This window comes from Camelus ferus, chromosome 19, assembly GCF_009834535.1.
Source record: "Camelus ferus isolate YT-003-E chromosome 19, BCGSAC_Cfer_1.0, whole genome shotgun sequence".
Lineage (NCBI taxonomy): Eukaryota > Metazoa > Chordata > Mammalia > Artiodactyla > Camelidae > Camelus > Camelus ferus.
In genome coordinates, this window is record NC_045714.1 from 16022368 (window position 1) to 16034987 (window position 12620).

Consider the following 12620-nt stretch of genomic DNA (forward strand, 5'->3'; position numbering starts at 1 on the left):
GACATGGAAGCAGCCTTGGGGGTGCATCACAGATGACTGGATAAAGATGTGGGATATTTATACAATGGAGCACTACTCAGCATAAAAAATAAAATAACGCCATTTGCAGCAACGTGGATGGACCTGGAGGTGGTCGTACTAAGTGAAGTCAGTCAGACAGAGACAGAAAGACAAACGCCAGATAACAGCACTTACTTGTGGAATCTAAAAAATAGCACAAGTGAACGTATTTACCAAACAGAAACAGACTCACAGACGTAGAAAACAAACTTACGGTTACCAGGGGGAAGGGTGGGAGGGACAAATGGGGAGTATTAGATTAACAGATGCAGCCTGCCATATATAAAATAAACAAGGATTCACTGTACAGCACAAAGAACTAGATTCAATTTCTTGTAATAAACTATAATGGAAAAGAACTGAAAAAAAGAATACAGGCATATACATACACACACATCACTGAGTCACTGTGCTGCACCCCTGAGACTAACACAATATTGTAAAGCAACTTTCCTTCAATTAAAAAAAAATCTGTTTAATCAACGCATGAAAATGAAAGTTCCCAAGTATTTCAAAAGCTGCCAAAAGACTTAAGACTTAACGGTCAAGGTGGTGAGGGTGCAGCTATGGTTTAATGAAAAAATAACTACATTTTTTAAAATTAAAAAAGTGTACTAAAAAGAGTATTTTATATTTCTTCAAATCTCTCTAATGCACATCCTGCTTCCCTCTTGTGTGGCACCGCACGGGACGGAGCCTCTGACGGCCCACCGCACACACAAGAGAACGGAGTCAGTCCCGACCTAGAGGAGCCCGGGAAGGTCTCGGGGCCCGGGGCTCTCCGGACCACACTTTGAGAATCTGATACACTGCGAAGGGTGAAAGCAAAGTTGTGAGAAAATAAAAACAGCAAACTCATAGAGGAATGATTTAATATCTATTAAATCAAATGGTACAAACACATGCAGCAATCTGACTCAAAGTAAGATTTCAAAATACTTTCAAACTTCAAAACTGAATTTCAAAATACTGACTCCTACAGCAGTTTCCAAGAGTGAGGCCCCCTTCCACATGTGCAAAGGCCAGGAGGCTGCAGGTTCACCCTCTGGAGTCCCACCCCAAGCGTCCAGGTGGGGGGGAGGAGACAAAAAAACAAATGTGACCAACTCCAGCTCTGCTGTAAAACTGCGGGTGACCCGTGAAAGGATTAAGCCTCCAGGAGAGTGAGAGCCAGTAAAGGCATCTGGGCAAAGGCAGGTTCTTCTGAGTGGGGGTCTGGCAGGGGCTGGAGGCGGGTGACTAGCTCCAGAGCAGAGAGGCAGGGGCAGGGCCGCCTCTTCTGGCCGAGGTAAGTCCGCCTGGGCGGCGAGGGGTCCGGCGGTTGGGAAGCCTCAAAGCCTGGCGCACTGGCAGCCCAGGCCTTGCCTCCCACTCAACCCTTGCTTCCCCGGCTCCCCTCACGGGGCGGGCGTGTGGGGCCCGGACTGGCGCCGTACCTGATACATGGCCTCGTCGCAGGCGCTCCGAAGGCCCAGGTTCACCATCGTGTTGTGCAGGGTGCGGCCCATGTAGAACTCCAGCGAGAGGTAGTAGACGCGCTGGGGAAGCAGAAAGCATGTTAGACGCTGCCTCCTCCCGCTCAGGGAGGCCGCGGTGCCCGGGGGACCCACTTAAGGCCTCACCGGTCAACTCTGCACGGCCCCGCACACCCTGAAACCAGCCCGCCCTCCAGCCTTCGCCAATGCCAGCTCCCAGGGCAGTGCCCACTGTGGCCCTTTGGAAGCAGAGTCCCCATTCACTGCCCTCCTGGAGCCCCCCAGGGGACACAGGCAGACCTCCCCCTGAGGGCGAGGAGGCAGGACTGGGCGGGAACAAGGCCCCCAGGACACATGGAGTCAGGTCTCAGCAGTGCCTCCTTCCCGCCGCGCCCTCGAGCAGGAGACCACAGCCCCTGCGTGGGGCGAAGCAGCCCCGCGGGGCAGGGATGTCTCCTGCTGCCTCCAGTAAGAACTCGGTGCAGACCAAGGTCCACACCACGGGATGGGTGGATGGACGCGTCCATCTCCATCTGGTGACTGAGAGGTAAGCCTGCGAGGAAACGGGGAGGCCGACCGCCGACCCCCACTGGGGCCAGGCAGGGCGCTAACACCTCGCGTGTCCAGTACCAGCTGCTCCGAGACCCGGCCCGCAGTCCTGCTCCCACCCAGGGCCCCAGGCAGCCGCCAGCGTCCGGAGTGAGGCCCAGGAGAGGTCACGGGGACGGAGGGTCTCACAGGAGACCCCAGGTAACAAGAGCAGACGGGGCGGGAAGGACAGAGACTCACCCCCGCGCAGCAGACGCCTGCCCACTGCGCTGGAGGGACTGCCTGGGGCTTCCGCACAGCCTCCAGGCAACTCCCCCCAGATTCTCGGGTACCTTCCCTCCAGGAGTGGTGCTCAATCCCCCTCCCCCTGAGGGTGGGCTGGACACGACGGCTCCCTTGTGGTCAACAGTCCAGAGAGGGAAACGTGTGAATTCAGTTTACGGTGGTGATGACACCTTCCCCACGGGATCAAGATGAACATCACCAGCAGCAGGTCATGGTAACCGGCTGTCACGGGAAGGGGATGGGCCTCTGTGGTGCCCTCCCCCTGAGCTCCCTGACCCCATCAGGTGGTCAGGTAGCCTGACCAGCACCCCTGAGAAGACAAGGAAAGAGCAACAATGACTGCAGAGCTGCAACCAGACGAGATCCAGGGGCGGAGGAAGGACGGCGGAGGAAGAACCGGTTAAGTCGGAAGACGCGCTGAGCCAACAGTGGTTTTGGAAACCGTGCCACTGGCTGTCACGCTGCTGCCCGCAGGGGGCGGTGAAGGGGACGCGGGGACGCTAGACTCCACCACAACCCTGAAAACCTAACATTACCTCTGAATAAAAGGCGAAAAACAAAAGCAGCCTTGAGATGTGAGGCGTGCACGGGGATGAGAGTGGGTGTCGGTCCCGATGTGAACCCAGGTGGAGAGGACTGCACTGCGGTTTTACTTCCCTGTAAGGTACAACGTCCAGAATACAGTTTAAAAATCCATCTTCCTAGGGGCTGCGGAACGCAGGGAGGGCAAAGGCCTGGCAGGGTCTTTGGGTTCGTGAGCCCTGCACCACCAGCTTGGGAAGCCGCGGTCCCTGCAGCGACAGGCTGGCGGGGGCTTGTTTCGACCTGGTTTAGAATTGCGCCCAGCAGCTGCCCAGAAACACATACGGAGCCCTGGAGACCACCTGCCGGCTGCCAGCTTCACACCCGCTGTCGTAGATCGGTTTGCTTTTTGTTTGTTTTCAGCACCTTTATTGTGGTACGCTTCCCGTGCTCAGCTGCACATATTCCAGACGCACAGCCTGGTGACTTGTGATAGACACAGACACCCATGAAGCCACCGCCACAATCAAGACAGCGAACCTTCCATCCCTCCCCAGGGGGTGCAGTTTTCAGACTCTGTTTATCCCTCCTCATCCCCGCCTTTGTCTCCTGGTAACCGTAAGTTTGTTCTCTGTGTCTGCGAATCTGTTTCTGTTTTGTAGATAAGTTCATTTGTGTTCTTTTTTTCGATTCCACATGTAAGTGATACCATATGCTGTTTTTCTTTCTCTTTCTGGCTCACTTCACTTAGTATGATGATGTCCAGGTCCATCCATGTTGCAGCAAATGGCATTGTTTTATTCTTTTTATGGCTGAGTAGTATTCCGTTGTATAAATATACCACATCTTCTTTATCTAGTCATCTCTTGGTGGACATTTAGGTCATTTCCATGTATTGGCTGTTGTAAATAGTGCTGCTATGAACATTGGGGTGCAGGTGTCTTTTTAAATTATATTTTTCTCTGGATATATGCCCAGGAGTCGGACTGCTGGATCCTATGGTAAGTCTATTTTCAGTCTTTTGAGGAATCTCCATACTGTTCTCCACAGTGGCTGCACCAAACTGCATCCCCACCAGCAGTGTAGGAGGGTTCCCTTTTCTCCACAGCCTCTCCAGCATTTGTCATTTGTGGACTTTTGAATGATGGCCATTCTGACTGGTGTGAGGTGATACCTCATTGTAGTTTTGATTTGCATTTCTCTGATAATTAGTGAGGTTGTAATAGTTCTTAAACTACTGTCCTCAGAACTGAGACGCAGCCTGAAAGGATAGGCCAGTTAGAAAGGGGCTCCCAACCTGAAAAGCACAGAGGCAGGGGACCTAACAAAGTGCAGAGACATCCTGTGTCAGTGGATTGGAGGGCTCAACACCGCAAAGCTGGCAAGAATCCCAGAATGATCTACAGATTCAGACAATCCCTGTCAGCACTCCAGCTGGCCTCCTCACAGACGGGCAGGCTGATGCCGGCACCGAGATGGAAACGCAAGGGACCTGGAACAGTCAGAATAACACTGAAAGAAAGAACAAAATTGGAGGACTCACACTTTCCAGTCTCAAACCCTCACTGCAAAACTCCAGTGCACGGGGCTGCGCAGGACTGGCCCGAGGACAGACACACGGAGCACTGGACTAGAACAGCGCCCAGCAAACCCTCACAGGTGTGGTCAGCTGATTCACAACAAGGGTGCCCATGTAATTCTGGTGGGAAGAGGTCTTTCCAATGAGCGGCATGAGGTAAACTGGACATCCAAGGGCAAAACAATAAAGCTGGGCGCCCTTCATACCACACACAAATGTGGTTTTGATTTGCATTTCTCTGATGGTTAGTAATTTTGAGCATCTTTTCATGCGCCTGTTGGCCATCTGTATGTCTTCTTTAGAAAAATGAGTATTTAGGTCTTCTTCCCATTTTTAATCAGGTTTCTTTTTGTTTCTTATTGAGTTGTATGAGTCATTTATATGTTTGGATATTAACCCCTTATTGGTTGCATCATTTGCAAATATTTTCTCTCATTCAGTAGGCTGTCTTTTCATTTTGTTTATGGTCTCCTTTGCAGTGAAAAAGCTTGAAGCTTAATTCGGTCCCATTTGTTTATTTTTGCTTTAGTTTCCTTTGCCTTAAGAGAAAAAAAAACCTCCTTGCTACAATTTATATCAAAGAGTGTTCTGCCTATGTTTTCTTCTGGCTTTTATAGCACCCAGTTTTATAGTTCCCAGTCTTCCATTTAGGTCTTTAATCCATTTTGAGTTTATTTTGTATATGGCGTTAGAGAATGTTCTAATTTCAGCCTTTTACAGGTAGCTGTCCAGTTTTCCCAGCAACATTTATTGAAGACACTTTCTTTTCTCCATTGTACATTCTTGCCTCCTTTGTCATAGATTAACTGACCTTAAGTGTGTGGGTTTATTTCTGGACTTTCCAGCCTGTTTCACTGATCCACATGTCTGTTTCTGTGCCAGCACCACACTGTTTTGTTTATTATAGCTTTGTAGTACAGCCTGGAGTCAGAGCATGATCTCTCCAGCTTTGTTCTTCTGGGAAAAAATTTTTGCAAATCATACAACTGGTAAGAAATTTGTATCAGGAATATATACACAACTCAGTAATAAAGAAAATCCAAGGGTTGGCTGAGCAAGGGAGCTGGACAGACATTTCTCCAAAGAATATACAAACTGCCCATAAACTCATACAAAGATGCCTCACACTACCAATCAGGAGGGAAATACCAATCAGAAGCACAATGAGATGCCACTTCACAACCACCACTATGACTATGATCAGTAAGTCACCAAATAATGACAGACACTAGCTAGGATCTGAAAAAATCAGAACCATGAAAAATGGCTGGTTACAATGTAAAAAGGTGCAGCTACTTTGGACGCCAGTCTGCAGGTCCCCAAAAAGTGAGCCAGTATTCCCATGTGGCCCAGCAATTCTGCTCTTAGACACATACCCCAAAGAAACAAAAGCCTGCAGCCACTAAAAAACTTGTGTTTAATAGCCAAAATGTGGAAACAACTCAAATGTCCATCAGTGTGTATGAATGGATAAGTAAAATGTGGTATATCCACATAGTGGAATATTATTCAGCCACAAAAAGGAATCAAGCACTGATACATGCCACAGCGAGAACAAACCCAGAAAGCATTACACTGGACCAAAGAGCCAGTCACAGAAGACCACCTGCCACATGACTCCACTTACATGGAATGTCAGTGAATCTACAGAAAGTGGATTAGCAGCTGCCTGAGGTGGGGGATGGGGAGTTTAGGGTGGGCAGCCGCTAAAAGGTGCGGGGCTTCTTTCTGGGGAAATGCAACGTTCTAAAATTGACTGTGGTGATGGCCATACAACCCTGAAAATACCAAAACCACCGAATAAACTGTACACTTAAAAAAAATTCTTTTAACAGAGCTACTGGGGATTGAACCCAGGACCTCGTGCATGCTAAGTGAACAATCTACCACTGAGCTGTACCCTCCCCCAAACTGTACACCTTAAATGGGTGAACTGTACAGTATCTAAATTTTATCTCCATAAATATTGTATATAAAACAGAATACCTCCTTGGGTGATAAGAGAGGAGTGTACTGCTGGGACGCAGAGGATGTCTCCCACAGAGGGCCACCTCTCCAAGGTCGAGAAAGTAACTAATCTACCTAAATATACAAATAGAAAGATAGACAATATGAGGCAGCAGAGGGATCTCTTCCAGGACAAGGCACAAGGTAAAATCCCAGAAGATACAAGTGATGTGGAGACAGGCAATTTATCCAAGAAAGAGTTTAGAGTAATGATGGCAAAGATGTTCAGAGAACTCAAGAGGAGTATAGATGCACAGAGCAAAGTTTTTAGCGAAGAGTTAGAAAATATAAAGAATACCCAAGAGTTGAAGAAAAAAAATCACTGAAATGAGTAACACCCTAGAAGGAACCAAGAACAGACTAAGTGAGGCAGAAGGAGGGATCAGTGAGCTGGAAGACAGATGAGTGGAAATCACTGCTGCAGAGCAGAAAAAAGAAAGAAAAGAAACAAGGACAGTTTAAGAGAACCCTGGGACAACATGAAGCGCACAGATATCCACATTACAGGGGTCCCAGAAAGAGAAGAGAGAAAGGACCTGAGAAAACTTTTGGAGAGATACTAACCGAAAACTTCCCCAACTTGGGAAAGGACACACCCAGGTCCAGGAAGCGCAGAGGGTACCACACAAGATCAGCCCAAAGAGGAACACCCCAAGGCACATGGTCGTCAAATTGACAACAATTAAGGATAAGGAGAAAATACTAAAATCAGCAAGAGAAAAGCAGAAAATAACATACAAGGGAACTCCCATAAGGTTATCAGCTGATTTTTCAGCGGAAACTGTACAGGCCAGAAGGGATATGATGTATTTCAAGTGATGAAAAGGGAAAATTTTACAACCAAGAATACTCTATCCAGCAAGATTTGAAGAAAAAATCAAAAGCTTCACAGATAAACAAAAGCTAAAGGAAATCAGCACCAACAAACCAGCCTTACAACTAATGTTACAGAAACTTCTCTAGTCATCAAGTCATAAGAGAAGAGAACAAAAAGAAGAAAGAGGAAAAAAAAAAAGACCTACAGAAGATTGCTTTGGTAGTTTGGGGTCCTCTGTGGTTCATGTGGATTTTGGAACTGTCTGTTCTAGGTCTGTGAGGAACGTCATGAGTATTTTGACAGGGGTTGCATGGGGATCTGCAGGTTGCTTTGGGTCGTATGGCCATTTCAATCGTGTTGATTCTTCCAATCCAAGAGCACAAGAAATCTTTCCATTTCTTTGTGTCATCTTCAGTTTCCTTCATCAGTGTTTTACAGTTTTCATAGTATAGGTAACTTCCTTGGTTAAGTTTATTTCTAGGTATTTTGTTCTTTTTGATGCAATGGAAATGTTTATGCCAGTTATAAAATTCTGGTTTTTGAAGTGCAAAAAAAAAAAAGTGAATGAAGGGCTGCAAATGGCAAAACATCCTTCTTTTCTGTAGGTGAGCTGTGTTCCACTGTGTTTATCTGCTACATCTTTATCCTTTCATCTACTGATGTGCATTTGAGATGCTTCCATATCTTGGTGATTAGAAACAGTGGGGTGTATGTATCTTTTTGAATTAATGTTTGTTTTTCTCGGGTGTACGCCCAGGAGTGGAAATGCTGGGCCATGCGGTGGTTCTGGTTTCGGGTTTCTGAGGAACCTCCATACTGTTTTCCACGGTGGCTGCACCAATTTGCATTCCCACCAGCAGTGCACAAGGGCTCCCTTTTCTCCACGCCCTCGCCAACACTTGTCATTTCTGACGACGGGCACTCTGACAGGTGAGATGGAGTCTCGTGATTCTGATCTGCGTGTCGCTGATACTGGTGATGCTGAGTAGATTCCACGTTCCTGTGGCCCGTCTGCATTTCCTCCTTTGGAAAAACGTCTGTTCAGTTCTTCTGCCGGTAGTTTAAACGGGTTGTCTGTTTGTTTGTTTGCTTTTTAACTGAAGTACAGTTGATTAAAAAAATAAATTAATAAAACAAAATAAAATAGAGTATCTCCAGTTGTAAAGAGAATTGAATAAAAATGCCTCTGCCCACTTCTCCCTAAAACTCACTAACACTAAGGAGACCAAGGTGGAAACTGAGGGAGGCTGGCCCTCGCATCATCTCCCCGGCAAGCTGCGGGTGGGGCAGCGGGGACTGCCCACTGCTGGCGAGGAGAAGACAGAGCACTCTACACTCCCACACGTGCACACACACGAGTACAAGCACTCACACCCAGAGCACACACTTGTACCTGTGGGCACACACACACACCCACAAAACTGGGAGCCTGGGAGGGGCCGCTCCCTCCACGCTGCGCACACCAGGCCCCCGCCCCAAAATCCAGCAGCAAGCCACCGGTTCAGGACGAAGCCTCTCCTCTCTGAGATCTCCAATCCCGAAAATAAAAACAAGCAGACAGGAAATACAGCGGGCAAAGGACACCCAGCACTCACCAAGGGACGCACGACATTCACAGCACAGCCCATCCAAGACACCAAGAAACGCTGACGGAACTCATCGAAGTGCGCACCTGAAATGTGTGTTCACTGTACAGGAATCGCAGCACAATAAAGGTGTTTAAAAAAATTAAAAAAAAAAAAAAGAAAGAAAGAAACACTGATGAGGAAACAAAAGGACCCAAAGAAATAAAATAAACAGGACATGAAACCACCACAGACACGGAGGCACCGAGTGCAAAACAGCTGGAAACACAAAGTCGGCAAAAAGTGAACAAAACGGGGGAGAACCCTGAAGGGGGCTGGAGAGAAAAATGTCCTCATGAAGACAAAGGACACTTAGCACCTGCGTGGCGGCGGTCCCTGAAGAAAGAGGCTGAAGGGTGAAAGTTCTTCAACATGTAATTTAAGAAAACTTTCCATACAAACTAAATCTGCAAATCAAAAGGATGTGCACATACACACAGAAGAATGAGACACAGTTCAGTCGGACAGCTTCTTTCTCCCTTGTCTGAGCACACGAACGCACGGCCGCAGAAGCCCCCTGCCAACCGCGAGGCCCTTTCAGCCCCACGCGGCGGAGCTCCGGTGGCCCCACAGAGCTGCCGCCGCCGCTCACAGCCCACGGCTCCTTCCCGGCCTCCGCACCTTGGGCGCTCTTCACTCTGCACCTGAACGGAGCTACTGTCCTGTGCGGTTTCCACAGCAGGTGCCGCCCCTCCCCCAGGCAGGGCTTAGTAACCGACCTGCAAACACAGAGACGACGAAACCCAGCTGTCCGGGCGAGTGTGAGTCTCAGTTCTGAGCATGGACATCCCTTTTCTGTGCACACTGAAGGCCGTTTCTGCCCCACATACCTCCCCCGGGTCTCTCCCCCAGTGGTTTTATAAAACTGCATTAACCAGCACTATGAGAACAGCTTGATTATCTCGAAGGGACGGGTGCTGAAGCATAAAATGTTGGGCCTAGTCTTAAAACCTCTGAATCTCTTTCATCTTCCTCCCCAGTTGATCACAGATGCCCAGGGTTCAGCACTGTATTCAGTCCTGCAAATGGGCCAGGCAGCCCCCGCAGCACCCCGTGTGAGGGCAGCTGCGGAGCACCAGGTCCCCTGGACACCGCCCGCTCAGGGAAGGCTGGCCACTGCTGCAGGCCCTGCTCGGCTGGAGCTCTGACTAGGGGTCTGTGCCTCGTTCTCTGGGGCTGTTTCTGTCCGTGTGACTTGAGAACTTTCATAGCTTCCTCACCTGTTGACTTTTGACTTGCCAGTTTCCTTAAGGTGGTTCAGTGTGAAACCATGAAACTGAAGAAGGCCTGCTTGAGAAGCCACAGAACCAGACGCACAGATTTGGACCACGTGGGCTGGGTCCCATCCCGGCTCCTGCCGTGACAGTGGGGCAAACTGGTCACCCTGCCTCTCTGACAGCACCTCTCTGTCTGCTTTGGGCTCGAGCACTGCTGGGCCCCTCACCAGGCCAGATTTTCAGGGATGGGTGCAAAACCTGACTAACAAAGGCATTCTGAAAAAAGCACCTGAGGGCACAGGCTTGGTCCAAGAAAAAGCTGCGGGCTCACCTGCAAAGGGCCGGCTCCAAGCCGACCTGGAGCCGAGCTGCTGCAGGCCCGAGGCCACCCCAGCCCCACCCGCCTCCTGGTGGCCCTGTGCAACCTCGGACAGGGCCTCCCGGCTCAGGAAGCATCGAGGAACAGACACTCACCAGCTTGAGCCCGAGAACAGCAGGGACCCCAAGCCTGATACTTGGGGCGGGGGGCCCCCGCAGGGGTGAAGTAGGGTGCTGGTCTTTCTCGCAGGGACCTTTCTTTGCAATATGACTGTAACAAGTGTTAATGGCCTAGAGGCAGCCTTAATTTTTTTTTAAGTGGGTGTATTTATTACCTGCAAAGCCCACACAGCAGGTAACCGCACAGAGAAGCACAAAGCTCCTCGACACAAACAGATGAAAACATGATCAACACAAACATGACACAACGTGTCGCTCTCCCGAGGACCCAGGAAGCCAGCGAGCTCGGGCTGCGAGGACGGAGCCTAACCTCAGGGGCCTGGTCTCCCCGTGCCCGCCCGCAGCCGAGACGAACAGCTTTGGTTACAGACCTCCAGACCCTCTTCCCGCGCCGACACGTGGGCTCAGAGCTCTCGTTTAACAGGAGGGCCCGACCACTCCGCAGGAAAGGGGGATAAAGACCTCCGAGCATGTGGGGTGACAGGACGCAGCGGTGGACAGCCACTTCCACCAGCAGCAGGAGCCCGGTCCACAGGCAGGGCCGGCCCGGCCCGTCTCCCCGTGCCCGGGGCACGCCGCCACACGCCCCTGGTCTGCGAGCTGCTGCCACGGCCGCACCGCCACGCAGCTGTGTTACCCCACGAGGCTCCCACGGCGGCCCGCCGGCTCCTGCCAGACAGAGCTGGCCCTGACCCAACACAGCCTCTCCAAGGCTACTGGGGCCACCTCCCACTTGCCAGACAGCGGAGGCGCATCCTTGTCCCCACTGACTGTGTCACAGCGCCCCCTCCACTGGGTCTGAGGGGCTCCGGGGAGGAGACAGCGCTATAAAACCACGGCCGTGTCTGCGGAGGGAGGCCTAGCCACGCAGGCAATGCAAGCGCAGAGGTAACTTCCGGGGAAACCGGGCTTCCCCAGGAACCGGCGGACTCCGTCTCACTGTGGCGCACCGATTTCCTTTTTTATTTTAGGTGCTAGTACTTAGAACACAGGTCTGCTTGCTCAAGGTCAAGCTGGGAAACGTAAACTGCAGTGAAGTGCAGAACGTGAGAACTTACAGGAACCTTAGAGATCACTCAGTTCTGCGGGAAACCACCTTACTGTGGCCTCCGCGACCTCGCAGCCTCACAGCCCTGCCTTCATCTGATTTGCTGTGAAGCTCGACGGACTGCCCCCTCCCTCCCACCCCAGAGTCAGGTAACCAGTGCGAGTCTCCGAGTCTCTGACAGAGGCCAGAGCCCGGCCAGCTGATACTGCGTGATCTGGACCATGCCGGGCTGTATTTACGGCTCGGCATTTAAGTCAGTGTTTTAAACAGGGTTCCTCTCACCTTTACACGACGTTTCAAGGTCGAGAAAAAGACACTCGGCTAAAACCGAAATCACGCAGAAATCCTGCTCCAGGAGATCCCGCTGAAAACAGTTAACCAGATTCTTCTGCCATCCAGTTGCTCTTCTACATCTCTGTGTTCATTTCTCTCCCCTCAGCCATATCCTAAGAACCCCACTCTGCAGAGCGCAGGCCAGAGTCAGCGACCTGTCGCCTGCCTTTGTCTGCTCCGTGGCTCCGACTGTGTGGGTCTCCCTGGGGGTGCGAGCCTGCCCAGGAAGGTCTGCGGGGGCAGCGCCGCCGTGGCAGCGTCCTGAGCTCTTTCCAGACACTGTGGTCTGTAAGGGGGTCTCCCTGATTTTTCCGAACCACACATGTGAGTTTTTAGGAGGAAAGGAGTACGAAGTCGAAAACTTACTTTCAAATGGTTCAGAAAAAAAGTGTATTTATACAGAGAAAGACACAACAAATGTGTTTAAATGTTTCAGGCTTGGGGAATCCGGGTGGAGAGCAAATGGGAAGTTCTGCAACTTTTAAAGTCTGAAATCATGTAAAATAAAAAAATCATCTAAAAAGGGCAGGGATGCAGCAGAGCAATCAGGTACAGTCGTTCATAAAGACGCAAAGACGCAGCCACACGGCACCTGGGTGTCTGTC

The 12620-nt window shown here is 50.4% G+C and overlaps 1 protein-coding gene across 2 annotated transcripts in view; it reads right to left on the bottom strand.

The window, feature by feature from the left end:
- PYGB (glycogen phosphorylase B) overlaps positions 1–12620 on the bottom strand; it is a 37825-nt gene that overhangs the window by 20814 nt on the left and 4391 nt on the right. For both annotated transcript variants that reach the window (XR_004313047.1, XM_032461692.1), the window contains exon 2: positions 1497–1598. Coding sequence is in view for 1 of the 2 variants with exons in the window: in XM_032461692.1 (XP_032317583.1) it covers positions 1497–1598 (102 nt within the window). In the remaining variant the exon portion in view is untranslated. The remainder of the gene's footprint in view (positions 1–1496; positions 1599–12620) is intronic.